At 50.9% G+C, this 27,659-nt stretch overlaps 1 protein-coding gene across 2 annotated transcripts in view; it reads right to left on the bottom strand.

The window, feature by feature from the left end:
- Window positions 1-6,260: 6,260 nt before the first annotated feature.
- Window positions 6,261-27,659, bottom strand: part of ITPK1 (inositol-tetrakisphosphate 1-kinase) — a 178,531-nt gene continuing 157,132 nt past the window's right edge. For both annotated transcript variants that reach the window (XM_053601685.1, XM_053601686.1), the window contains 6 exons: window positions 27,455-27,553; window positions 27,010-27,050; window positions 23,437-23,602; window positions 17,310-17,377; window positions 12,170-12,332; window positions 6,261-8,279 (listed from right to left, as the gene is read on the bottom strand). In XM_053601685.1, the coding sequence (XP_053457660.1) occupies window positions 7,936-8,279; window positions 12,170-12,332; window positions 17,310-17,377; window positions 23,437-23,602; window positions 27,010-27,050; window positions 27,455-27,553 (881 nt within the window). In that variant the 3' untranslated portion in view covers window positions 6,261-7,935. The remainder of the gene's footprint in view (window positions 8,280-12,169; window positions 12,333-17,309; window positions 17,378-23,436; window positions 23,603-27,009; window positions 27,051-27,454; window positions 27,554-27,659) is intronic.

Below are 27,659 nucleotides of genomic sequence, written 5' to 3'. Positions count from 1 at the left end.
GCAAGAGAATCGCGTAAGCCCAAGAGTTGGAGGTTGCTGTGAGCCGTGTGACGCCACGGCACTCTACCCGAGGGTGGTACAGCGAGACTCTGTCTCTACAAAAAAAAAAAAAAAACAAAAAAAAACCAGTCCAGAGCAACCCCCTCAAGGGAACATGAGGTAGCTACTGCAGAGGATTCCACCTATAAAGAAATGTTAAGAAATGACAGAAAGGGAATTTAGAAAACAGATGATGAAAACAATGAAGGAAATGATGGGAACAATGAAGGAAACTGCTGATAAAGTGGAAAATAACCAAAAGGAAATCCAAAAACAGAATCAAATAAGAGATGAATGATATGAAGAATATAGAAAGGATATAGCAGAGCTGAAGGAACTGAAGCAGTCAATTAGGGAACTTAAAGATGCAATAGAAAATATCAGCAACAGGTTAGACCATGCAGAAGAAAGAATCTCAGAGATAGAGGACAAAGCTCTTGAGATAACTGAGATAGTTAAAGAGACAGAAAAAAGAGAGAGAGAAAGCAGAACATTCACTGACAGAATTATGGGACTTTATGAAGCACTCAAACATATGAGTTATAGGTATCCCAGAAGGGGAAAAAGAATGCACCAGAGGAATGGAAGCCATACTAGAGAATATTATAAATGAAAATTTCCCAAATACAACCAAAGATTCTGACACACTCCTTTCAGAGGGATATTGGACTCCCGGTCACCTCAACTCTCTAACAAAGCTTCTCCAAGACACATTGTGATAAATCTGTCCAAAGTCAAGACAAAGAAAAGATTCTTCAAGCTGCCAGGAGTAAGCGCCAGTTGACCTACAGTGGCAAATCCATCAGGGTGACTGCAGACTTTTCTAATGAAACTTTTCAAGCAAGAAGACAATGGTCATCTACTTTTTTTTTTTTTTTTTTGCAGTTTTTGGCCAGGGCTGGGTTTGAACCTGCCACCTCCAACATATGGGGCCGGTGCCCTACTCCTTTGAGCCACAGGCACCACCCGGTCATCTACTCTTAATCTACTTAAACAGAACAATTTCCAGCCCAGAATTCTGTATCCTGCTAAGCTAAGCTTTAAAATTGACAGAGAAATCAAACCATTTACTGATATACAAACATTGAGGAAACTTGCCACAACAAGACCAGCTCTACAGGAAATACTTGAAACTGTTCTACACATTGACCATCACAATGGATCAACAGCAAAGTAAGAACTCAGAAATTAAAGGACAGAACCTAACTTCTACAATGATGCAAAGATAAGCAATGGACTCTCACAAAATAAGATGAATAGAATGCTACCAGACTTATCAATTAGCTCAATAAACGTTAATGGCTTGAATTCCCCACTGAAGAGGCATAGATTGGCTGATGGGATTAAAAAACACAAGCCATCCATTTGCTGTCTGCAGGAAATACACCTAGCTTCAAAAGACAAATTAAAACTCCGAGTTAAGGGTTGGAAGACAATTTTTCAGGCAAATGAATTCAGAAGAAAAGAGGAGTTGTAATCTTATTTTCAGATACATGTGGATTTAAAGCAACTAAAGTAAAAAAAGACAAAGATGGCCACTTTATATTGGTCAAGGGAAAAATACAACAAGAAGACGTTTCAATTCTAAATATTTATGCACCCAATTTAAATGCTCCCAGATTCTTGAAACAGACCTTACTCAGTCTGAGCAGATATCCGATAATACCATAATAACAGGGGACTTCAACACTCCTCTTACAGAGCTGGACAGATCCTCTAAACAGAAATTAAACAAAGATATAAGAGATTTAAATGAGACCCTAGAACAACTGTGCTTGATAGACGCATATAGAACACTCCATCCCACAGATAAAGAATATACATTCTTCTTATCACCCTATGGAACATTCTTCAAAATTGATCATATCCTAGGACACAAAATGAACCTCAACAGAATTAAAAGAACTGAATTTTTACCTTGTATCTTCTTAGACCACAAGGCACTAAAGGTGGAACTCAATGCCAACAAAAGCATTCAACCCCACACAAAGGCATGGAAATTAAACAACTGTCTGTTGAATGACAGTTGGGTGCAGGAAGAAATAAAACAGGAAATCATTAACTTCCTTGAGCATAACAACAATGAAGACACAAGCTACCAAAACCTGTGGGATACTGCAAAAGCAGTTCTGAGAGGAAAACTTACCGCTTTAGATGCCTACATTCGAAAAACAGAGAGTGCATCAACAAACTCACAAGCCATCTGATGGAATTGGAAAAAGAATAATCTAAGCCTAAACCCAGCAGAAGAAAAGAAATATCCAAAATTAAATCAGAGATTAATGAAATTAAAAACAAAAGAATCATTCAGAAATTAATAAAACAAGGAGTTGGTTTTTTGAAAAAATAAATAAAATAGATAAACCTTTGGCCAGATTAACTACAAATAGAAAAGTAAAATCTCTAGTGACCTCAATCAGAAATGATAGAGGGGAAATAACAACTGACTCCACAGAGATACAAGAGATTATCTCTGAATACTACCAGAAACTCTATGCCCAGAAATTTGACAAAGTGAAGAAAATGCATCAATATTTGGAATCACACCCTCTCCCTAGACTTAGCCAGGAAAAAATAGAGCTCCTAAACAGACCAATTTCAAGCCCTGAGATCAAAGAAACAATAAAAAGTCTTCCAACAAAAAAATGCGCTGGTCCAGATGGCTTCACACCAGAATTCTATCAAACCTTCAAGCAAGAGCTTATTCCCATACTGCAGAAATTATTCCAAAAAATTGAGGAGGAAGGAATCTTCCCCAACATGTTCTACGAAGCAAACATCACCCTGATATCAAAACCAGGAAAAGACCCAACTAAAAAGGAGAACTTCAGATCAATTTCACTAATGAATATAGATGTAAAAATTCTCAACAAAATCCTAGCCAATAGATTACAGCTTATCATCAAAAAAGTCATACATCATGATCAAGTAGGTTTCATCCCAGGGATGCAAGGCTGATTTGACATACACAAGTCCATAAACGTTATCCACCATATTAACAGAAGCAAAAACAAAGACTATATGATCCTCTCAATAGATGCAGAAAAAGCATTCGATAAAATCCAGCATCCTTTTCTAATTAGAACACTGAAGAGTATAGGCATAGGTGGCACATTTCTAAAACTGATTGAAGCTATCTATGACAAACCCACAGCTAATATTTTACTGAATGGAGTAAAACTGAAAGCTTTTCCTCTTAGAACTGGAACCAGACAAGGTTGTCCTCTGTCACCTTTACTATTCAACATAGTGTTGGAAGTTCTAGCCAATACTATTAGGCAAGACAAGGAAATAAAGGGCATCCAAATGGGAGCAGAGGAGGTCAAACCCTCCCTCTTTGCTGACGACATGATCTTATACTTAGAGAATCCCAAAGACTCAACCACAAGACTCCTGGAAGTCATCAAAAAAAAAAAAATACAGTAATGTTTCAGGATATAAAATCAATGTCCACAAGTCAGTAGCCTTTGTATACACCAATAAGAGCCAAGAAGAGAGACTAATTAAGGACACAACTCCCTTCACCACAGCTTCAAAGAAAATGAAATACCTAGGAATATACCTAACAAAAGAGGTGAAGGACCTCTATAAAGAAAATTATGAAACCCTAAGAAAGGAAATAGCAGAGGATATTAACAAATGGAAGAACATACCATGCTCATAGCTGGGAAGAATCAGCACTGTTAAAATGTCTATACTTCCCAAAGCAATCTATTGATTCAATGCCATCCCTACTAAAATACCAACATCGTACTTTCAAGACTTAGAAAAAATGATTCTGCATTTTGTACGGAACCAGAAAAAAACTCGTATAGCTAAGGCAGTTCTTAGTAATAAAAACAAAGCCAGGGGCATCACCACACCAGATTTTAGGCTGTACTCCAAGGCTACAGTGGTCAAGACAGCATGGTACTGGCACAAAAATAGAGACACAGACATTTGGAATCTAATAGAAAACCAGGAAATGAAACTAGTATCTTACAACCACCTAATCTTTGATAAACCAAACAAGAACATACACTGGGGGAAAGACTCCCTGTTTAATAAATTGTGCTGGGAAAACTGATATCCACATGTAAAAGACTGAAACTAGACCCACTTACAAAAATTGATTCAAGATGGATAAAGGACTTAAATTTAAGGCATGAAACAATAAAAATCCTTAAAGAAAGCATAGGAAAAACATTGGAAGATATTGGCCTGGGGAAAGACTTCATGAACAAGACTGCTGTGGCAACCTCAACAATAACAAAAATAAACAAATGGGACTTAATTAAACTGAAAAGTTTCTGTACAGCTAAGGAGACAACCAAAGCAAATAGACAACCTACACAATGGGAAAGGATATTTGCATATTTTGAATCAGACAAAAGCTTGATAACTAGGATCTATAGAGAACTCAAATTAATCCACAAGAGAAAAGCCAACAATCCCATATATCAATGGGCAAGAGACATGAATAGAACCTTCTCTAAAGAAGACAAATGGTTAACAAACATACGAACAAATGCTCATGATCCCTAATTATTAGAGAAATGCAACTCAAAACCACCCTGAGATACCATCTAATCCCAGCAAGAATGACCCACATCACAAAATCTCAAAACTGCAGATGCTGGTGTGGATGTGGAGAGAAGGGAACAGTTTTTTTACACTGTTGGTGGGACTGCAGACTAATACAACCTTTTTGGAAGGACGTGAGGAGAAACCTCAAAGAACTCAAGCTAGACCTCCCATTTGATCCTGCAGTCCCATTACTGGGCATCTACCCAGAAGGAAATAAATCCTTTTTTCTTAAGGACAATTACATTAGACTGCTTATTACAGCTCAATTTACAATAGCCAAAATGTGGAAACAGCCTAAATGCCCACCAACCCAGGAATGGATTAAAAAGCTGTAGTATATGTAAACCTTGGAATACTATTCAGCCATTAAAAAAAAAAAGAGAGAGAGACTTGGGCGGGCCTGTGGTTCAGTGAGTAGGGCACCAGCCCCATATACCGAGGGTGGCGGGTTCAAACCTGGCCCCAGCCAAACTGCAACAAAAAATAGCCAGGCGTTGTGGGGGGGGCCTGTAGTCCCAGCTACTCGGGAGGCTGAGGCGATAGAATCGCTTAAGCCCAAGAGCTGGAGGTTGCTGTGAGCTGTGACACCATGGCACTCTACCGAGGGCGACAAAGTGAGACTCTGTCTCTAAAAAAAAAATGAAGACTTTAAAAAAATGGAGTCTTTGTATTAACCTGGATGGAAGTGGAACACATTATTGTTAGCAAAGTATCACAAGAATGGAGAAGCATGAATCTATGTACTCAATTTTGATATGAGGATAATTAATGACATGGTGGGGATATGGGAAGGGGAGAGCAGAGAGAGAAAGGAGGGAGGGGTGGGGAAAGGAAGACCAGGGAGAGGGAAGGAGGGAGGGAGGTGGGGCCTTGGTGTGTGACACACCTTTTGGGGGCAAGACATAATTGTAAGAGGGACTTTACCTAACAAATGCAATCAGTGTAACCTGGTTTCTTATACCCTCAATGAATCCCCAACAATTAAAAAACAAAACAAAACAGTGGCCCTACCACTTGCTCCCAGGACCCTTCAGTCCCAGATTCACTGACCACTGAGACTAATGCCACAGAGCCAGCGTGCTGACCAACTTGGAAACGGAAGCTAGTGACAGTGCCAACTCCTGCATGACACTGGGCAGGGTCAACGCAAGGAGCCACCATGCAGCATCCTTTGCTCAGCAGGTCCTTCCCACAGGCCCTAGACACTCTGACTCTACTCAGGAGACAGCACCTGTGTCTCCCAGAGAAGGGGGATGCTAGGACTCAGCTTAAGGCTGAGACAAGGAGGCCTAAGGGAAAATCCAGCTCCAGGGAACCAGAGAAAAGGTCAGTATGCACCTGGAGGATGTGCAGAGAAGGGGCTCTCACCTGGCCACTGAGGACTACTTGACACTCCCTTCACTTGGATGGACAGCAGTGTCCACCTGCCTGGATGGGCCCTGGTCCTCCCCCCACTGCCTCATGGCTCGTAGGCCTTCATGTAGGACAAATGCACTCCTTGATTCCCCTCCTGGAAAAGACAACTCCCCTGCACATCAGCAGCCAACGGTTGTAAGGCGGGCCCTGGAGAGACCACAAACTGTGGGCACGCGATACGGCCAGGAGTCACACGGCACACCCAGCTTTTTGAGGCAATTTGGGACTGTCAATTTTATTTTTTAAAAGGTAAAGCTGTTTTATTAAACATCTCTTTAAGGACTGGGAGAAAGACATAACAAACTCAACACTTTGTAAACACGTGTGAAATGCAGTTTGATTTCAGTAGTTTATTTTGGAGACAAAGCAGTGCAAGAGGTCAGCCACACTTTCCTGCTTCCCTGGGCTCGGGGTCAGAACTAGGAAAGGCGACATACAGACATTAATCGGGGTTCAACACTCAAGTTGTGTAAACGTGGTTAATCATTAGGCCCTCAGTTTCCAAAATAGCTGGCCAGTTCTGATGACATCTGCCTCTTTTGGAGCCAGACCCTCCTTTACCAAAGGGGGTACCTCCCTACCCCACACCACAGCCACTCTCGGCACATAGCTCTCCTTCCAGTGTCCTGTCCCACTGGTCAGAGGACAGTCTAGAGCTCTTTTTCTCAAACTGGTATCTTAGGACACAAAACCATCTTCAGGGGGCCCCACACACCTCACCCAGTGTCCCATACCTTCTAGGGATTAAGAAAGCTCCTCACCTACCCCCTATTCTCTGCAGTGGGCTGCTGGTCTCCTGGGACCTTGGGGTCAGGCTGGAGAGCTGGGGCTTTGCCTCCTACCATGGCAATAGGGGTGCCTAAGGTGGGGGAGGTGCAGTCCCTGGCACCTGGCTGGCTTGGTGCTTGGGGCTTGGAATGCACACAGGAGAGGAGGACTGGTCTGCTGGGTAAGGAGGGGCCTCCAATCCCCACAGCACCAAGCAGAGGCCCCCGTGCCTGGTCCTCACTGGACAACCTCCCAGAGAAGCCGGGCACTTCAGGGTTCTTAGGGCTTGAATGTCCACTAGAGACGAAGAGACGAAGGCCTGAAGACTTTCGGAATGATTTGCTCCAAATCACAGCACAAATCCTTGGCACAGGCTTGGAATCAGCCTAGGCCCCCAACCCAGCAGCCTCCTTCCTGGGTTCAGGGGTGCGGCAGCACTGGGTTGGGGCAAGAGGCTCCTGTGTGGGGTGCACTGGGGTGTGAAGAGTGGCAGCAGCTGGGGCCTTGACCTCAGCCCATGGAAAACTCCTTTCCCTGTCGGGGCAGGTGTGGTGGGGCCCAGAGCCCCAGCACAGAGCTCCCCAGGGGGCCTGGTGCCTCCTCTGGCTTTGGGAAGGACTGGTGAGCGGCATACCTGGCCGAGTGCAGCTCACAGGAGACCAGCCAGAGGAAAAACAAGGAGGGGCAATCCAGGTACAGGGTCCTAGAGAGGAACTGCCTGTCCACATGCTCTGCTCAGCCACACAGTCTGGCCAGGAAGCCTCCTCTCCAGGGTCCCCAGAGGCCTGGCCATGGAGACCAACAGACATGGATGTGCACACACACTTGCACGGCAACCACACCCACATGGGCACACACACCCCCACCTCACATTCAGACCTAGTGTTGAAAACACAAGCGTGTGTAAACTTGGTGAGGATATCTGCACAGCAGGAATCAGGCGGGACATCCCTTTGCCATGAGGCTGGACCACTTGGTGTTCTTTTCCACCTTTCCCCACCCCTCATTTCGATCATGACATCAGAAAATCAGGTTAAAGATTAAGAAAAAAAATAATCAGATCATTGGGAATTCTTAAGTAGTAGCTGCTTGCCCAGTGGGTATGCTCTGCGCCCCGCGCCGTCCCTCTGGGTCCTGGCTCCATGGCTACTGGGAGGAGGCCTTGGTGGCCAGGGAAGCAACGCAGTGCTGCTGGAAGCTGGGTGACACGCCAGCAGTGCAGCTGAGTCTCTGGTGCGGCAGCTTGGTATTGCTGCCTGCGACGGCCTCAGCCTTCCAGGGCGCGTCCCGGCCTGTCACGCTACCGCAGCAGCCAGGGGTGGCGCTGCATGTCCGCTCGCCTGCCAGGCCGCCTGCCTGCTCGGCCAGTTGCTTGCTGTGCCTCGGTGGGGCCAGGTCCTCTGTGGCTGCCGTGGCTGAGCTCTGGCCCTGCAGGACAGTTGCAATGTGGTTCAGGAGGTCTGTGAAGAACTCACTCACGCCCTCATAGCCTGGGGTGGGAGAGAAAGATAGTACGGGGTGTCACCGGATGCTATGGACAGAAGATAAATGTGCCCACGGGGATCCCAGGAGGGGTCACTCTCAGGATGCCATTTACACAGCACACGAAGGCTCAGCAGACAAGGTGGACTGAGGGATGTCACACAGCCTGGACTCAAAACCGGGTGCTCATGGCCCAAAGGGCTGGTCCCTGACCTTTGGCTGCTGCCCAGATGTGAGATGCTATAGAACTTGAGCTGATAAAACACCTGCAACCCCATCCCTCTCAGGCATAGCCCCATCATCCACCCACCCAACTCCATGAATTGAGAGCCAGTATGTGGGTAGGTGGCATGGCTGGAAGTGGCAGTGCAAAGCCCACACCACATGCTCTGAGTATTAACACCCCTCAACTCCTCTCAGCCTGGCTAAGCCTGGCCCCAGCCCAAGTTCTGGAGACGGCATCCATCCTGACCCTCTGTCTCCTTGCCTGCAAACTGAGGAAGACACTCCCTCTCAGGGGAGGCTGTAGAGGGCACCACTGAGAGGGCTGGGGCATGGGCGGCTGTTGCCCCCTATACCTGCAGAGGCCCTCTGTGCTCCATACTGAGGATCAAAGCCACGGGACAGAGGTGCTGGGCATCACCCACAAGGTCAAGGTCTGCAACAAGGCTCTGCTGCACGACACCCACTGCCTGTGACAAAGGGCCCCTATTTCTGGAATGCAGACCAGGGGTGCCTGCTGGGGAGAACGTTTCCCAGCACAGGTGCGAATGTCAGCAGAGACTTTGGGAGCCACCCAGCAGGGAGCTGGGATCAAGGCGAGGATTTTGCTGATGCCCAGGGAACTGCTCCCAAGGAGATATGATTCAGGGTGAGTGACCCCGCCTGCCTGAGCCAAGGTGGAGGAATGGGGGCTACTGAAACACTGGTGTCTCCCATGGGATGACAGTCACAGCCGTCAGAGAGCTGGGGTGAAAACAAAGGCTCAGACTGCACACGTGCTACCTCGTGGGGAGTGCCCGGGCCAGCATGGGAGGCTGCTGGATTTGTTCAAATCTTTTCCATTCAGCAAACAGCTGCTGTGGTGTGAGGAAGTCTGAGGCTGAGGGGCACACAGGGGTGCCACAATGAAAATAAAGATGGCTACAAGAGAGGGCACTCAGGGCCTCCACGTGATCACACCACAGCTCCTCACTCAGTCTTCACAGCTCTGTTCCATTTCACCGAAGACATAGCTGCTGACCATAACAGGGCTGATGGCAGTATCACAAAGCTCCCAAGTGGCAGAGCCAGGATCTGAACCAGGCCCTATGGGCCAGTCTGTGCACTGAATACCACCTAGTGCCAGGTGCCCCTCTGTAGGACTGGGATGTCCATCAACCCTGGGGCAGGGGTGAAGGGCAGGGCAGAACTAGGGCAGACCCTTCTCCAGCCCCATGCCTAGGGGCATGGCCACTGGGTGTCTGGGGTGGAAGACCCAGGGGGTGTGCCAGGGAATAGGGAGCCACTCCTAAGAAACTACCCTGCCAACTGCCCCAGACAAGGCCTGAGTCCCAGGTGAGAAGTGTGAGGCAAACAGGAGGCCAGGGAGAATGTGGACTGAGGCGGGAACTAGCCAGTTCCATGCCAGGCACTGTGTAAATACTATCTCTTCTCCCTAAAGGAGGAATTTGTTCCTGCTATACAGAAGTGAATACTGAAGCCGAACAGTGACAGTGAGGCTTGTCCCCTCGCTGACTGTAAAGGCAGAGCCAGGATTGGAACCCATGGCTGGTGCTCTGAAAGGAGGGAAGCCTTGTGGCCAAGAGTGCAGGCTTAGGCTGACAGCCTGGCCCCTCTCAGCTCCATTTGACCTTGAGCAAGTCACTTGACTCCCAGCCTCACACCCTCATCAGTAAACAGATCCAGCAGCCCTTTGCACACTACACTGTTGTGAGGACAGAGGAGGGGCAGCAGCTCAGCCCTCAGGGCAGGCTTGGCTCATAGAAGTGTCCCCAACACATGTGCTGCCGCTGTTATTCCCAGAGCGCAGGTACTGCTACACACCTGTGGCTCTGAGCTGGCCTCCCGTGGGGTGTAGGAGGACCAGGCCCACCCCCCTGCTTGGCCCCAAGAGTGCTCTAACAAGGCCAGAAATAAGATGCCATCTCCTCCCTGCACAGGGCCTGGGTCAAAACACACTCCCCTGGACCTTCCTTTAGCATCAGGCCTGTACCAGTCCCCTCCCCTCAGCCCACCTCAACACCTGGCTCCCCCAGATGGAGAATAAGCTTCCCTATCTTCACAGCTCACCCTTGGGCCCTGTCCCACACAGGTTGTTGGGAGAGGCTGGCCTCGCTCAGGTGCTAAGCTTCCCCTTCTCCCCACCTCCTCCCTCCTTCTTAGAACTTCGCCAACAGCGCCACCCTATGCCTCCCTGACCCTCTGATGCTACCATATTTTCACTGTGCCATCCCCATGTGGATTAGGGCCTGAGATTCATTATTCTGATGATTCCCAATGCCCCTGATTCCCTTGCACCCTATTCCTGCACAATGCATGGAAGCCCACCTCCAGCTACACCCATGCTCCCTCCATACCGCAATGTGGGTGGTGGTGGAGAAAAACAGGCTATCACCCCACTTTCTGTTCAGGATGCAGCCCTCACCCACCTCACCAGGGTAGGATCTAAGGTCCTCAGCTGGAAACAAAAGGTCTCTAACTTTGTCCCCCTAGAGCTCCGAAGCCCAGGTCCAACATCCCATCTTCAGAGGCTCCAGGTCATTCCCTCACACAATAGCCCCTGGCCACCTGCTTTGCCTCCTCCCAACTAGGGAAAGAGCTCTCTGAGGGCAGGGCTTGGGGCCTGGGGCGTTGAGCTAACGCTGTAGCCCTCGGGTGAATAACAGAAGGGACCAGTGGGCTCCTCTGAGCTGAGTGTCATTGGCTGTGAGTTGCGGTGATTGGGTTGGCTCAAGTGCTGAGGAGGGGAGGGGACACGTGTATCAAGCACCTGGCCTATTCCTGGGGCCGGGAGCTGTGCAGCATGAGGTCATGCCCCACTCCCTGCAGAAAATGCCCCCAAGCAGTCCCCGCCTTCAGGCGCAGTCTCTAGTACTTAAAGGCTGGAATCAAGGAAGAAATGGAGGAAAATAGATCTGGGGCAGAGATGGTAGTAGAAGGGTGAGCACTTAAGCTCTGTTCTGGGCCTGTGTGATTTAGACCTGGCCTTTGCCTCTATGCTGCTGTGAGAGGTGGAGCCTCTGTCTCCAGCTGAAGCATGCAGCCTGGTGAATACCAACTGCGGACATCACCACTGTCATCCCCTGACAGACCTATGTCAGGACTCCTGCTGAGAGCTGAGGGGCACGTGGCAGAGCCCAGCTCTGTGCCAGCACATTCCCAGGGCCCCAGCAGGGAACGGGAATCAGATGCCACAGCATGGGGACCCCTCCCAATGTCTGTCTCCAGCACTGTAGCTCAGGGCACTGGAAGAAAGCTGTGTCTGGAAGTCCTGGCTCTGCCACCAATGCTCTGTGGGGCCTTGGACAGTTTCTTCTTCTCTAAGGGCCTCAGTTTCCCTACATGTAAACTGGGGGATAAAGGGGTTCCTTAAATCTAAAAAGGCCAAAGGGATGGAAGATTTGGCCAATAAAGGCTGATGCTAACGGCACGGGGGTAAGAGAAGAGGCAGAAGAACCCATGCGGCGCCAGCCCTCTTGTGCCCAGCAGGGTCCCTGGGCACACCCTGTGACCCCACTTCACAAGTGAGGGTGAGACCTGGCAGGGCTGCACTCACCCTGGGGCCCATCGCCACAGGTGGGGCTGGCTTGGGAGGCCAGCTGTCTATCACCTGTCTGCAGATGGCTGGCTGGCCACAAATCCCAGGGGCCAGCCAGGCACCTGGCCTGGGGCTCACCTGGGAAGGCATTGATGTCAATGACAGCGTGCTGCCCAGTCTGGTTGTTGATGATGATGTCAATCCCAAAAAGCGACACGCCCAGTGCCTGCCGCAGGGCCCGGGAGAGCTCCTGGATGACTTCATCACTCGGCTGCTCGAACACGCCCTCGATCTTGTCCAGCTGCCGACACACACAGGGAAGTCAGAAGTCAAACTAGGGGTGGAGGAGGCAGGATGCCATGCCACACAAAGAGAAGCCCCAAGAGAAGTGTCAGCTCCAAAGGCTGGTGGGCTGCCCCAACCCACAGTTCCCCCACCCAGGCCTGGACTCCTCCCAACCACCTGTCAGGCCAGGGGACAAGACAGACCGGCCACAGTAAGCACTGGCCAAGGCACCATAGGGTGCTCTTTACCGTCCCAGCGCTCACCACAACCTGGAAGTCTAGTGCTGGTGTCAACATTTCACATACAGGAAACTAAAGCTCAGAGAGGGCAGGAAGCTGGTCCAGGGTCACACAGCTCAAAAAACACAGGGCTGGATTTGGACTGATACTTTTTAGCCTCTAAAACCCAACCCTCTTAGCAGGGAGGAAAGACATGGAGAGTCTGTCGTGGGCCCTTAGTGGCGCAGACAGAACTGGAGCTGGACCTCGCAGGCAGGAGGATCTGGGCCCCTGGGAGTGGTGAGAGAAGCCCCAAGGAGGGCTTGGTGGGAGGCAGGAAGCTGCAGGAGATGAGTGCAAGCAGCTGGGGTACAGGGCGAGGGCAGAGTGGAGTGTTCTGATCAGCTCCTCACTTGCCCACCATCACAGAGAGCCTTGGGGCATGAGGTTGAGGGCTCCAGGCTGGGCACACCATCTTCCTCCCCAACAAGTGGCTAACTATAGTGTCTCCAAACTCACTCACATTCCACACAATATGGGCTTCCCTAAAGATGCCCCTTTCTTGTTCCTGTCTGTAACCTAGGGTCTAAATGCAGCTTTCAGCAAAGCCTCCAACGGGCTGGTGGCTGCCCCAGCCCACAGTTCTCCCACCCAGCCCTGGAATCCTTCCAACCACCTCATTTCCTGCTCTAGTCACCGCTGGCCCAGGACAGGCACACAAATCTTCATGTGCTCAGAGGCTCATGCCCTGGCCCAGACCCCCAAGAAAGTGGAAGGTTGCCTTGGGAAGGATTCTGGGGTTAGGGAGATTTGGATTCAAATCCTGCAGTGACCTCCTAGCTCTGTAACCTCACGGAAAAGCAGCTGGCTTCAGTGTCTCAGTTTGCTCATCTCTAAAATGGGACCAACAAGGTCTCCATCCCAGATAGAAGAACAATGAGGCTGTTGATAAGGTGGGGACAACACATGTCTGATTGGGAAGAGGGGCTGCACTGTGTCACCTTCAAGTCAGCCAAGACAGAGCCCACACTAGGTGCTCAGTAAATACTGATGTTCTGGGGGCTGTGGACTCAAGTGACAAAGGGCAGGAGGGCTGGAGACAGATGACTGGTCTGTGAAAAGTCAAAGTGAACCTGAATCAAAAAAAATTAAAGAATTACTGTATGACCAGGGTCTAAACTCAAGAGTTGAAAACGTGGACTCTCACAGATTCTTGTACCCCCACGCTCACTGCAGCACTGTTCACCACAGCCAAAAGGTGAAAGCAACCCGAGTGTCCATCAAGAGAGAATAGATAAACAAACTGTGGTCGATCCACACAATGGGAGATTGTTCAGCCGTAAGAAGGAATGAAATTCTGACACATGCTACAACGTGGGTGAACTCTGAAAACATCACGTTGAGTGAAAGAACCCAGGCACAAAAGGGCATGCTATATGATTCTATTTCTATGAAATATCCAGAATAGGTATGGCCAAAGAGACAGAAACCAGCTCAGCAGGTGCCAGGTGCCAGGGGCTGGGGCTGGAGGGAATGAATGCCAACAGGCATGGGGTTTTCCTTTGGGTGATTAACTGTTTTGGAACCAGGCAGAACTGGTGGTTGGGAAACACCATGAATGTTCTAAATTACACTGAACTGGCCACTTTAAGATGGTGATTTTATGTACGTGAATTTTACTTCAATTCAAAAAAGGGAATCTGGGTCAGAAGGGTGGGGCATGGAGCGCTAGTGATCTCAGCACAGAAAGCCACTAGGAAGCTGCAGACACATGCTGTGCAGGGAGACATACCAGGGCACTATCCTGCAGAACAGGCGGGGCCTTTCTGGCTCACTCGCCTGATGCCTTACCAGGGAGAAATGTTTTCATGTTTTCTGATTGGCAGAGGTGGCCTGGCTGCACTAGGCACTCCTCACTTAAGGGGGGATGGGTGTTGCTCTGCGCCCTCACCCCTGCATGCCCTGGCCACACCATAACTCTTCTGGGTCTTATATTTTTGCCCCAGTAAACAGGGTAATAAAAATTCCTCTGCTGTGAGATTGGCAGCAAGGGAGCTGGCTACTCCATCACAGCGTCTTATGACATGCTGTTCATAAAAGCACTCTCAGCTCCGCCAAGGCATCTCAGAAACCCTCCTGAGGCTGTTTGATTATCCAAAACCACAGACATCCTAGGACAAGATAATGGTATGGAAATCCTGCCTGTGGGTCCTACACACAAATGATCCAACAATGTTCTAGAAAACCAGGAGGCAATGGGACCTAGGAAGGTGTTCAAGTGGATCCTGTGATGGCCCTGACCTCCCGGCTCTGCTGACACTGAGCACAAATGTACACCAGGCACGGTGGTGGGCGCGTTTCACCCAGGGACGCACTGAATCCTATGGATACCCTCTGGGGCAGGATGAAGAAGTCAAGGCTCAGGGAGGTGACATGACAACCCGGAGCTTGGGTGGGGCCCCAGGCACCCCACCAGAGTCTGAGTTCTTACTCAATACCCTACGCTGGCCTCCTAAGAGTAAAAGGAGTTTGGGGCCTGTAAGTTGGCGTGGGGCTGGATTCACACTTGGGGATGTCCGGCTGGGGAGGAAGCAAGGGACTGCACAGGGAGACTGAGATGAGGACTGGAGTAACCCCAGGTGGGTAGAGGGTGGGTGGATGAGTAAGGAGCATGTTCCCTTATCGGGGACCCGTGTTGGCTATGTCAGGCTGTCCTGTGTGTGTCCCAAGTGGAAACGGTGGTGCTGACTGCATTTCCCTTTTCTATTTTTAAAAATTGTCAGTCTTAGCAGGTTCCTGACTCGCAGCCAAGTGCCAAGGGGAAGGATGGGTTGATGGCAGCCTTAGAGGTGGAGAGAAAGACCCCGCAGCGTTTCCAGGACAATCCCCTTCCCCTTCCTGTTTTATAGATAAGGAAACTGAGGCCAAGTGGCCAGCAGGTGATAATGCAAAAAGGTGACTTCTGGGTGGCTCAAGGCCCTCATAGTGTCTGCTGCCATTAGTTAACACCACCCAGTGCTGTCTGTCCCACACCGTGCAAGGGGTCTGAATGCCACCTCCCCTCTGCCACAGCGGCTGAACAAGGCTCTGAGAAAACTTGCAGGGAAGAAGAATCTGAAGCTTTTCTTGGACAGCAACCTATTTACATCTCCTATTGTGCACAGCCAGGCACTGAGAGGTTCTGTTTAAGATCTAGATGTTCCAAATTCCCCTGACTTGTTCCCGAGGGACATCTATCAAAGCCCTGAGGCCAGTAGTGTTCCCTCCAGGTCCCTGGCCATGTCTGTGCTCTGTCTGACCCTTAGCACATAGGTAGCCCCTCAAAGGCACCAGACATGAACAACAGATAAACAGGCAACCTGGGCTGGGGTGAGGGGTCTGCCGTTGGCTCTAGTTGGTAAGGCCACCCAGGATAGGCAGGAGGACACAGCAAAGCCTGCCAGAAGAGCCAAGATGAACAGCAGTCCTGGCAGAAGGCTCTGAGTTCAGGGAAGTGGCTACAGAGGCCATAGGCTTGTTAGACTTAAGGAGAAATGGCAGAGGGTGGCCCAAAGGCCACTTCTAACTATCTGCTTTGGAGGCAACTGCTTGGAAGTTACCGTTAAGAAATCCTACATTCCCTTTGGCTTTGAACTCAAACATTACAGGACACATCACAGGCATGGCTAGTGCCTTCAGGACGGCATATCAAGTAGGTGGGGTGACCGCCTACTTCCGAGGGGTGCAGGCTAGAGTAATTTACCAGATCCCCTCCACAGCCATCGTGTGGTCTGTGTATGAGTTCTTCAAATACCTAATCACTAAACGGCAAGAAGAGTGGAGGGCAGGCAAGTGAAGAAGTACTGAATGAAGAAGCTAGGGGCTCAGATAACACTGCTGCGTCCTGCCTGCTCCAGCCTTGAGTGGAGTTGGAAGGAGGGCAGAGGGCTTTCCTCAGGCTGTTGGTGTTTGGGCTAACACCAGTTCCTGCCAACCTCTGTTGCAGCCACTTTCCTTCCAGGCCGTAAGCAAGTGCAGCAAAGCCCACCACAGCACCTTTGTCAACCTCTTCATCCTGACGACCTGCTCTAGACTGTTATAGAGGATAAGCAGCCCACTCCCCTGGTTCCTAATAAAAAGCCTTTAAATTAAAAAAAAAAAAAAAAAGAAATCCTACATTCCTGCATGATCCAGCTTTATAATCAAACAGATCTGGGGTCAAATTCCAGCTCTGCCCCTACATGAACAGTCAGTGAACCTCTCTGAGCCTCAGTCTAATTTGCCTCCTCCACTGGGAGGCCTGGCTGGGAGGCCACACCGCACACAGTGCAGCCACTGAACATGGCCACAGTGCCTATAACCCATAGCTGCCTCTGACTCAACCCCAGGCCACAGAAGCACACAGCAGGCTGGTAATAGGCTTCTGGGCTCAAGTGGACAAGGAAAAACAAAGGAGGGCTGAGATGGTACTACCTCCACCCCCTTTGCTAAAATCGGGAAAGAGGCAGGCTAGAAAGGAGCTCTCCAAACTGCACACGAGGAAGACTTCCTCACGCTGGCAGAGGAGTCGGGAAACCTCACCCACAGGGTAACTAGCGACACTGTGACAGCCACAGCACTAAGACCAAAGGCAGAGGAAGAGGGGTCTTTGGAACCCCCCTGGGTCCCTGGCAGGGGGAAAAGGACTTTCCCTCCCCTCCAGGCTAGAGAGCTTCGCCAGTGACCCCATAGGCATCAGGCTCTAGGGCAGGGGTCACCAGCCTCAGGCCAGGCCACCACAGTGGAGAGAGATGTACCTCAGTCAGGACTGATGACGACTCTGGCTTTGACACGTTGTGGCTGTTGAAGAAGATGGACTCTCGGTCTGAAAGGCAAAGATAAAGAGCCCAAGTTAGGACCTCTAGGCAGGGAACGCGACTCCACCACCCGACACCAGGGGGCAGCATGGCCCCCAGACGCGCAGCACACAGCCTAGGGCCAACGGCAGCACCCTGGGGTCCAGTGAGCTGGACGCCACGTCCTGAGGATGGACATATCCCTGATCAGGGCCTCGGTTTCACTTTTTCCTCCCCCATAAAAATGACCAGCTCAATGCACTTACCTCTGCTACCATCTTACAGTCTCATAACCTAAGGCCCTGTTGTCAAAGTCTATCACAGATACACCTAAAAGGTACCCAGAGAGAGGGGCCTAAGGAGGTGAGAAATACCGCCCGCCTGAGCAGCACAGGCCCAGGATGTCCCAAGTTAAAGCGGTCTGGTCAATGCCATTTAGACCCTGGTTCCCAACCCCTTCCCAGCCCACAGAATTCTCACAGGCTACACATGGACACTGGCATGGGAGCACTTAAACACAAAGGATTCTGCTGTCACCAACAATTTAGGGAAAACACAGGAAATCAGAACATGGGCTTCCATAGGATCCATCCAAGAAAGCACACAGAATAATTTCTGTTGGTGTGGGAACCTGGTACAGACCCCTGAAATATGCTCAACCCCTACCTCACACTTCCGGCTCCAGCCTGCATCCCACCCACAGGGGCACCAGGAGAGGCAGGCCAATCCTAAGGATACTGAAAGTGTAAGCAGATAGTGTATTATTCACTCAGCCCAGGGTAGAAATGGCTTGGGGAGTAGACCAAGGTCACCCTGGGAGATGGAAGGTTGGTAGGCTGGCTGGCTGGCCAGCCAGTTGGACAGTGAGAAACACGTTCTTGAGCACTTGGAAGTGTGTGGGTACATGACTGCAAGAATTGCAAACCACAGGCCTTGAGCTGAATCCTGGGAAAAGCTGTATGTCACCATGCCATGAGCACCCAGAGAATGGCCCGGGACTGTCCTGGGCTGCCAACCCCCAGTGGCCCCAGCAGCCTCTGAGTCCTTGTGTTGTAGCTCACGCCCCAGGACACAGTGCTCATCCCTGAGACCCTGTGCATGATGACAGGGAAGGCACTTGTGCCAGGAGCCAGGCCCAGAGGGCACCTGTTCTGGCTACCAACTGCCCCCCACCAAGTTCCAGGATTCTACAGCGCCACAATGGTCATGCACAAGGAGGTGATCTGGATGGAAGCCAAGCAGGCAGGCACTGAGGTGTACCTGACATCCTTCCTGCTAGTGGAGCACAGAGGCCCCTGGCCGCCTCGGTGTGCCCGACAGTCCTCCCGCTGCTCCGACCAGAGCCAGTCCAGACAGGGGGCACGAGAGACGGTCCTGGGGAGGAGCCTGGGGAAAATAAACACCCTGCAGGACTTGTACAAAGCAGCCCCACTGATCTCTACTCCCAGGTGCCAACAGCCAAGAAGAGTGAGCCTTTGGTGGGTGCAGAGCCCTGCAGACCAGAGGCTGGAGCAGGTTCAAGCAGCTAGGATGGGCATCTGGCCTTCAGCAGGCACTGCCACATTCTCATCCTGTAGCCTAGCCTGGCCCACTGCACAGGCTCACCCATACCCTAGGGTGGTCCCAAGGGCAATGGTGGGAGTGGCAGAATAGGCCTAATGGGTGAGGAAGGGCCACCAAGAATGGGTGGACACCACAAAGTCCGCGGAGACTGAGAAGTCTGCAGAAGTTGCGAGGTGAACACACGGTTCTGGGCTGGTGCCAGGAGACAGAGCTGGGCACTCAAAGGGGTTGGCCAGTGTCCACTGAACTGGACAGAAGGACCATGCCACCTAACAGCTCCTCCTGGGGAGATCAAAAGTCCTGGCCGATTCAATAGGGACTCTTTTCTCCTGACCTGGGGAACCCTGGCCAGAGGACCATTCTGAAGGGCAGTGATGGAAAACCCCAGGCTCTGCTCCTCTCCATGTGCAGCCTGAATAGAGGTTGGGGGCAGTAGGAGCAGCCTCCAGCTGCCACCTGTCACCCAGGAGACTAGGGGAAGCTCAGACAGGTAAAAAGGGAAAGCGCCCTGGTGCCCAACTCCACAACACCCAGATCCTCTCACAGGGCCAGGCATTGCTTCTTGAGCCTGGTGGTGAGGCCCTCATCCAGAGGAGCACCCTGGATTTCGGGGGTCCCATGCAGTCTGCTCTAGGACTAGTCCCAAGAAACAAAGGACACTGGTGGAGAACTGCTACCAACTTTCTGCAAGGGAGGGAAGGCAAGGAAAGGAATAATGTGTGTTTTTTATTCTCAACTTATAGATGAGAAAAATGGATTTAAGGAAAGAAATGATTAGACTAGCCCCAAATATCCCAGCGACTCAGCAGTGTAGCCATGAGCTGGGACCACACTGTCTTCAGCCTCAATTTTTTAATCCCCCATCCCCTCTACAGGTAGGCAGGGACTGTGTCCCAGTGCTGCGGATGGGTTCCTGAATTTCCTCCCAGTTGCCATCAAATACCACCTCCACAGAGGGGCTGCCATGGCTGCGCCTTCCAAGTGGCTCTCTTCACCCACCAGTGTCCCAGGACTCATGTTCTCTCCCTGGAAGGCTTTCATCTCAGGCTGCAACCGACCCTTTTATTATGTCTGTTCTTGTGTACTGTTTCTCCCATTAGACTATAAGCTCACGAGGGCAGGAAGCTGGGCTGCCTACCTAGTACCCGGCTAGGTCCCGAGTACCTCACACAGGTTGAGCACATGGTAGGGTCAGTAACTGTTGCATCGCTGAATCTTAATAGGCTCCAGAGTAGAGAACAGCAAACTACAGACTGCAGACCTGGTCACCTGCACTTGTAAATAAAGCTTTATAGGAATACAACCATGTCCATTCATTTACATACCATCTACAAAGCAGCACTGAATAATTGTGATGGAGCTGGAAATAACTACTATCTGGCCTTTTGCAGAAAAAGTTTACTGAACCCTGCTCTATATGATAAGAGACATTACTCTCTTTTGTATCCCCAAGGAGGAAAGGCCCAGGCTGGAGAGAGTAACAGATGGGACCTGCATACACCTGGGCTAAAAGATAAACCCATCATGCCCCCCAAGAGTGTGAACCCAGGCAGGGAACACAAGTGCTCCTGGGGGCCGCATAACAACACAGCTCCTTCCGTAAGAACCTGAGTTCAGCTCAGCCACAGCATCTGCAAGATGCCATCAACTGCAAGACACAGCTGACTTTAGAGACAGTAACACATTATAAAAAGGGCACCTGGGCGGCGCCTGTGGCTCAGTGGGTAGGGCGCCGGCCCCATATACCGAGGGTGGCGGGTTCAAACCTGGCCCTGGCCAAACTGCAACCAAAAAATAGCCGGGCGTTGTGGCGGGTGCCTGTAGTCCCAGCTACTCGGGAGGCTGAGGCAAGAGAATCGCTTAAGCCCAGGAGTTGGAGGTTGCTGTGAGCTGTGTGATGCCACAGCACTCTACTGAGGGCCATAAAGTGAGACTCTGTCTCTACAAAAAAAAAAAATAAATAAATAAAAAATAAAAAATAAAAAGGGCACCTGAGAAGCAAGAGAGAATGGCATCTGTGGAGTGAAGACCTATGTCCTTGTCTTCCTTCCAGGTCCAGGAAAACCCCTTCAAGGGGACATAGCCCCCATGAAGGGACGGGGGGAGTTGCTTGCCTCCCTGAGTAATGGTAACCAGAAAGCTGGGGTGGGGGCTGATTGGAGGCCAGAGCCCTAAACTCCCTTTTCAACTGGGCCAGCTTAAAGGGTTGTTGTCACATATGCTTCTCATCTGGGAAGAAACACGTATAAAATGCACAGAACCCACGCCAGTTCCCTGGCACAGTCCCCTGCAGACAGGGGCACACAATCAGTTTGAGGATGGATGGACAGACACACTGAAAGTTACTCAGTTCACATGAACGAACATTTCTTCTTTTTTGTGGTGTTTCTCTCGTCTTTGGCCCTGGTCTTCATTTACAAGGAACAGGCAACCTAGAAACAGCTAAGGTTCCCAGTGTTGGGGGCAGAAACTGGCTCAGCATCTCACAACCAAGGGGGTAAAAGGAGACAAAACAAAAACAGCCACATGTGGGCAGCGCCTGTGGCTCAAAGGAGTCGGGTGCCGGCTCCATATGCCGGAGGTGGTGGGTTCAAACCCAGCTCCAGTCAAAAACTGCAAAAAACAAAAACAAAAACAAACAGCCACATGTCTGTGTGGATTAAGAAAAGAGAAATTTCTTTCAGAATGATTTGGTTTAAAAAAAAAAAAAAAAGGAGTGGGTGGCGCCTGTGGCACAGTGGGTAGGGTGCTGGCCGCATATACCGAGGGTGGTGGGTTCGAACCCAGCCATGGCCAAACTGCAACAAAAAAATAGCTGGGCATTGTGGCAGGCTCCTATAGTCCCCGCTACTTGGGAGGCTGAAGCAAGAAAATCGCCTAAGCCCAGGAGTTGGAGATTGCTGTGAGCTGTGACGCCACAGCACTCTACCTCGGGCGATAAAGTGAGACTCTGTCTCTAAAAAAAAAAAAAATAAATAAAATAAATAAAAAAGGGAGGCTGAGGCAAGAGAATTGCTTGAGCCCAAGGGTTTGAGGTTGCTGTGAGCTCTGACACCAGGGAACTCTACCAAGGGTGACAAAGCGAAACTCTGTCTCAAAAAAAAAAAAAAAAAATGGAAAAGGAAAAAAGAAAGAAGTTGATATAAGATACAACCATAAATTTGAAGTATGTACTTTTTTTTAGAAAATCAGGAAAATAAGAAAAAGAATTTTTAAAGAATGTTGGCTTCTTCCGGCCCACAATTCAGAAGAATGGCTCTTGGTAGTCCATAGTTACATGCAAAAAGACATCTCCAGACATCCACCTGCCACCCCCAACTCTCAGCATCCTGGTGGGTGGGTGGGACCAGTGTTAGGACAAGGACGCCCCAAACCCTGAAAATGAAGCCTCGAGTCTGGGATCCCCAGGGCTGGCTGGGCAGGCTGCCTGCCCTCAGAAGGGAAATGAAAACGCACACATTTCCCAAGCGTCTGCTTTCTGTGTGGTGTTACTGGGAAGAAAAGTCATGCACAGGATGAACGGCTGAGAGGAAAAGACAGGGACAGCTGAATGTCATTCAAGAGGACAGTGGCAGGCAGTCCCAGGAAGGGCACATCCGCTTGCTCAGACGAAGAGAAACAAGGCCGAGTGTTCAAACAAACCATACCAGTAAATATGCTCCAAGGAATTGCTTATTCCAAGGACACTGACCCTGTTCAAAGCTTTCTGGAATTTTCCTCAGATGTGCCCTCAGGAGCCACTAGAATGGGTTTTGGAGCAGCCCACAGCCAACAAATCTTTATCTTGATGTTAGCTTTTGAAATGGCCAGGGCTCACCTGGCGTCAGGCCTGGTACAAGGTGAGTGGCTGACTGAAGGAAATCCCCTCAGGGCAGCGGGGTCCCCGGATGCTCCCCAAGGGCTGTCTCACGGGTGCCAGGGCCAGCAGCACCACACAAACAACCCACTGAGACACCATCCACTGACTCAGAACATGCTCGGCAGGAAGGTCCTCACCGTGTGGGGAGGCACAGAGTGGGGGGCCATACCCACCTTGACCTGCCCGTGGTCCCCTAGCTGCCACTCGTAACAGGATAGTGACTGACCCCAGTACCTCTTCATGTGGACAATGCAGACCTGTAGTAAGGCCGGCACAAGGATCAGTCAGCACTGTGGCCCCTTTCTCCCCAAGGGGCCAATCCACACTTTGCCATTCCAGAACATTCCTCTGGAGTCTCATTGTTGTGTAGATCCCCAGGAAGTGTCCTGGGAATAAAAACACTTCCAGATGCTTCTAGGAGTCTATGGTGGCTCAGATGGGTGAAGCCCCTACAATGACCTGGTAGAACGGGGATTTTTCACTAGTTCCTCAAGACTTCTTTATCCATCTACTACACACGAACCTTTCAACCTTCAAACCATCCCTCCACTCCTCAAAAAAAACAGAGATTGGTGGGGGAAGTGTGGAAGGACAGAGCCAGAGCCATGTACCAGCTATGCCCCTGGGCCTGGCACAGCCTGAGAAGTAGGAGGAGCAGTTAATTACCTGACGTGCCAGCAGAGAAGTTCTTGAGTGAGGGCCTTTGCACCACGGTGTAGGACTCGCCGACCACAAACACCTTGTACAGAACAGCGTTGTGGTTGATGAAATTCTGGACCACGCAGGGTGGCTGGATGGCATTCAGGCCCTCCTGGTTGAACACGATGGCCATCTGGGAAGACAGGGGTGGCCGTAGGCTTGTTAGAGTCCACCGTCCTGGTATATCCAGGGCACTTCCACCAAAGCCCATCCTGGGCCGTGTGGCATGAGGACTCCCCCAGGTGAATCTCAGCCAGGGTGAGTGGAGTTGGACTCAGTAAGAACGCTTGGGGATCAGTTCACTTCCGCTGCAGGCATTGGGAAATCCTGTATCCATTAGGCTTGCCATGCAGGGTTGAACTCAGTGCATACTGCACAACTTCTGATAGCACTGTGTACACTGTGGTCCAGGGAATGGGAGCCCCTGGGCTGAGAACTACTCAACCCTATGCCATCTAAAAGGATCCTCCGGAAAGACCCAAGAAACAGATGACTATGGATCAGGAGTTTGGAGGCCTTGGGACAAGGCCTGTGTTTAAGGACACAGACTGCTTCTTATCAAGGATTTGTGGCCCCATTCTAAGTACTTTATACTCACTTACAGTACTCACTTGAGTGATACCTGGTATCATCCTCCCAATGCACCTCTGAGGTGGTCATACTACCACCCCCTTTTACAGATGAGGACACTGAGGCCCTGAGGAGTTCAGTAACCGCTGGAAAGTGAGAGCTGGAATGGAACCAGCTGTGCCCAGCAACCGGGCTTGCACTCTTACACCCTGAGCCTCCTGGACCCTCTGCAAATAGGAGCATGTCTCCGTGTTCCCAGTTCCTGACTCTTTCAGGGACATGAAGCTGAGGTGGGGAGGGAAGAGGGGCAGCTGCAGAAAACTTCTCTACTTTGTCCAAGGCAGGGTCTCCCTAGAGCCTGCTCTAAGGATGCTAGGACAGTGGGGCCAGTTGGCCCACAGCCTACTTGATCCAGGTGCCAGTGCCAGGGTCATGGCTAATCTTTCAGCCTACAGGGCCCTAGGAAGGAGCCACCAGATGCCTGGGGCTGCTGAGCAGGTTCAGGGTCCGGAAAGCTGGTTGCCTACACTGGCTGCCACCCTTCATGTTACCTGTCACAGAGCACCAACCTCATGTGCCAGGAGCTCAGCTGGGCAGAAGTAGAAAACAGGTCACATGAGGGAAAAAAAGTACATGTGTGTGCTTGGGAGGGGGATACGGAAGAGGTGTGAATGTTTCCTTAGGCTTCTGGCAAGAATAAAAGAACCATACATAGAAAAGAGGAAAGATCAGGCTCGGAGTCAGGCAGGGGTTATTCAAATGCCCACACCGGCACCTGCCGCACGGGCTCGGGCGGGGCACTCACCCTGCCTACCCTCCATTTTCCCTGTCCATAGACTAGCAACAGTAACGACCAGGGGGTGGCTTCACGGTGCTTTGAGCTTTTGGTTGGGCCGTTTTAAAAAGAGGGAGATCCTGCTTAGAGCAGACTAGCATACTTGCGCTGGCTCTAAAAATAAATAAATAAATAAATAAAAGCCCAAATAGTTCTGCGAACCCAAAATGAAAGCAGAGTGGTTTGGTAGAACTAGACCTGGTTTTGTGTTGAGTTAGGGGATGGGGATTCAGAGGCAGGGCTGAGCAGGCTGAGATGTGGGACGCTGATCAGGGACACTTACTTTCCTCCCTAATCACAGATGTGGGGGCGGCACTTGGGAGGGCTCAGTGATTTTGCCCAAAGTCACACAAATGACAACACACAGTGCCAGAAGTGGGCCCAGTTCTTAAGTGCAGAAGAGGCTCCCTCCGCGCAGGCTGACCCATTCTGACTGGAAGGTGGCATGAGCAAGGCCGGGGTCAGGGGGTGTGGGCACGGGGAGGACGCTGCTGCTGCTGCTCTCCAGCCTTCTTGCTCCTCCCTGCCTGGCACTCAAGCAGACCCTGGAGGATAATGCCACTGCTGCCTGTACAGAGCCCAGGCAGGCCAAGATGGACAGGGAAGGGTAGGATTCACAGAAGACTCCCTGGGGGCTCCTGATCTCAGGGGACGGCTCCTGATCTCAGGGGACGGCTGACCTCTGCAGCAGGCGCTGCCTTCCTCCGGCGTGTCCACATTCCTTCCCACGGGCAGGGCCAGTCCCATCACAGCATGTCCCTAGCCAGACTGACACTGTCTGTTTATAGATGTTTCCCCACAAATATATGCCAGGGATAAAGAGCACTACATAAATCTAAAGGTCACTGCCGGTGGGTCTTCCATTTTTAGTCACAAACTCCTGGGAGCATGTGTGACAGTGGGGCTGCCCAGGGACAGGCTTTCCCCACAGGACCCATTTGGTCAAACAGCTCTTGCCTGGTGCACCCTCATGTGTGCCCATCATGGTCCCAAGCTAGGCTATGCCTGAGGGCTGGGGACAAGGCCTCAGGTAGACTCCTGAGGATGGCAAGGGCAACAGAGTCCCAGGGAAGCCCCTGTATGGCCGTGTGATCCTCTGGTCCCTGCAAGTCCTCACACACTCACGCTCTACCACATCGCACTGGCACTGTCTAAGGACTCTCTGCCCCTGACTAGGGCAGGACTTACACACTTTATGCACTTGTCCCCCTGCCAGATGGTGTGGGCACCACCCATAAAGTGAATAAAAGAATGAATGAGTGGGGGGCCTAGGCGAATGGAAGCATGCCACCTGGTGCTGCTCCCCTTTCCTTCCCTCCCCAGCCTCCTAAATTCAGCAGCACTGGCAGATCCTTGTGGGCAGTGATGGAACCATCTCAGAGCTAACAGCCCGCACTTGGGCCCAGCCAATACCTGCCACCAAACAGACCCTCAGGGAATAAGGATGCTGACAGCCCAAAGATCAGAAAGCTAGAGATAGGCTGAACTGGGGTATGGCTCACATGGACTCTAGTATGGACTGAATGTGTTCCCCAACATTTATATGTTGAAGCCTAAGCTTCAGTATGGTGGTTTTGGTGATGGGGCCTTTGGGAGGAGATTAGATGAGGTCTTGAGGGTGGGGTCCTCATGACAGAATTAGTGCCCTTATGAGAAGAGATCAGAGAACTCACTCTTGTTTTCTGCCCTTGCACACAGCACGCACAGAGAAAGGATCATGTGAGGACACAGTGAGAAGGCCATCTGCAAGCCAGGGCCCTCACCAGAAACCAACCCTGCAGGCACCCTAATCTGAGGCTGAAAGCAGCCCAGCATACAGTACTCTGTTATGGCTGCCAGAACTAAGGCTCCAGGGGAGGCAGATGGGTCCACAGCACATCCTCGCAGCTTTGCGGGCAGGACAGACACCAGGTTGAGGCTGGAAACAGTGTACAAAACCACATAATTTTGCTCGATTCCTGTGAAGTGTCATGAAGGGAGGCGGGGAGCTGCCTCCCATGAAGCCAGGACTATGCAGGACGGGGAGTGGTGCTAGTGTGGAATTCTGTGCACAGAGCAACTGGGTTCAGCAAGACATGATGAGCTGAGAGAAGCAGCACAGAGGCGGGAAAGGCATCAAATCATCTTTCACTCACCTCATGAGAGTTGGTGCCATGAGCCACTCTGGTTTTGCAAACTATGGGTTGGGGAGAGAAAAGCAGAGAGGAATTAGTGAGGCTGTTCACCCATAAGGTCTGCCCTTGCAAACACACGGGGAGTTTGCACTCCCAGGAAGGAACTCTTAAAACTCCTGCAGCACGTGGCAGGAAGGGCAGGTAATTGCTGCTGAGACAACTAACTCCGGGTGACTAGGATCTGGGCTCACTCTGGGTGATGCAAACAGATGCCCCAGGCCAGGCAGGGAGTGTACCTGAGGCCCACCCTCCTGCCAGGGGACCCACCTCTATGGCACGGGTGGAGGGGGTATCTAAGGCCCTGCCCTCCTTAGCAGCCAAGGCCTTCATCCCTCCTCATGCGAGGACTGTAACCCGTACGTGACAACCTGCCCCTGCCCTGGTGCCCAGACGCTGCAGTACATACTGAATGGGAAGGCCAGGCCGTTCTTCTCCAGCAGCCTCATGGTGTCATCCCCACACAGGCTCGTGAGCTCCATGAAGGGTGGCGAGCAGATCCTGTCATCTAGAGCACAGGGGAGGCTTGGTCATCACAGCTCCTGGGCAGCTGCTGCAGACCCATATCCTCCTGGGACACCCTCCTCCCCGAGGAAGCCCCCAGAGGTCCCTCA

The sequence above is a fragment of the Nycticebus coucang genome, chromosome 9 (genome assembly GCF_027406575.1).
Source record: "Nycticebus coucang isolate mNycCou1 chromosome 9, mNycCou1.pri, whole genome shotgun sequence".
NCBI classification, from domain to species: Eukaryota; Metazoa; Chordata; class Mammalia; order Primates; family Lorisidae; genus Nycticebus; species Nycticebus coucang.
The sequence above is the reverse complement of the archived record's forward strand: the minus strand, read 5'-3'. Positions and strand labels throughout refer to the sequence as shown.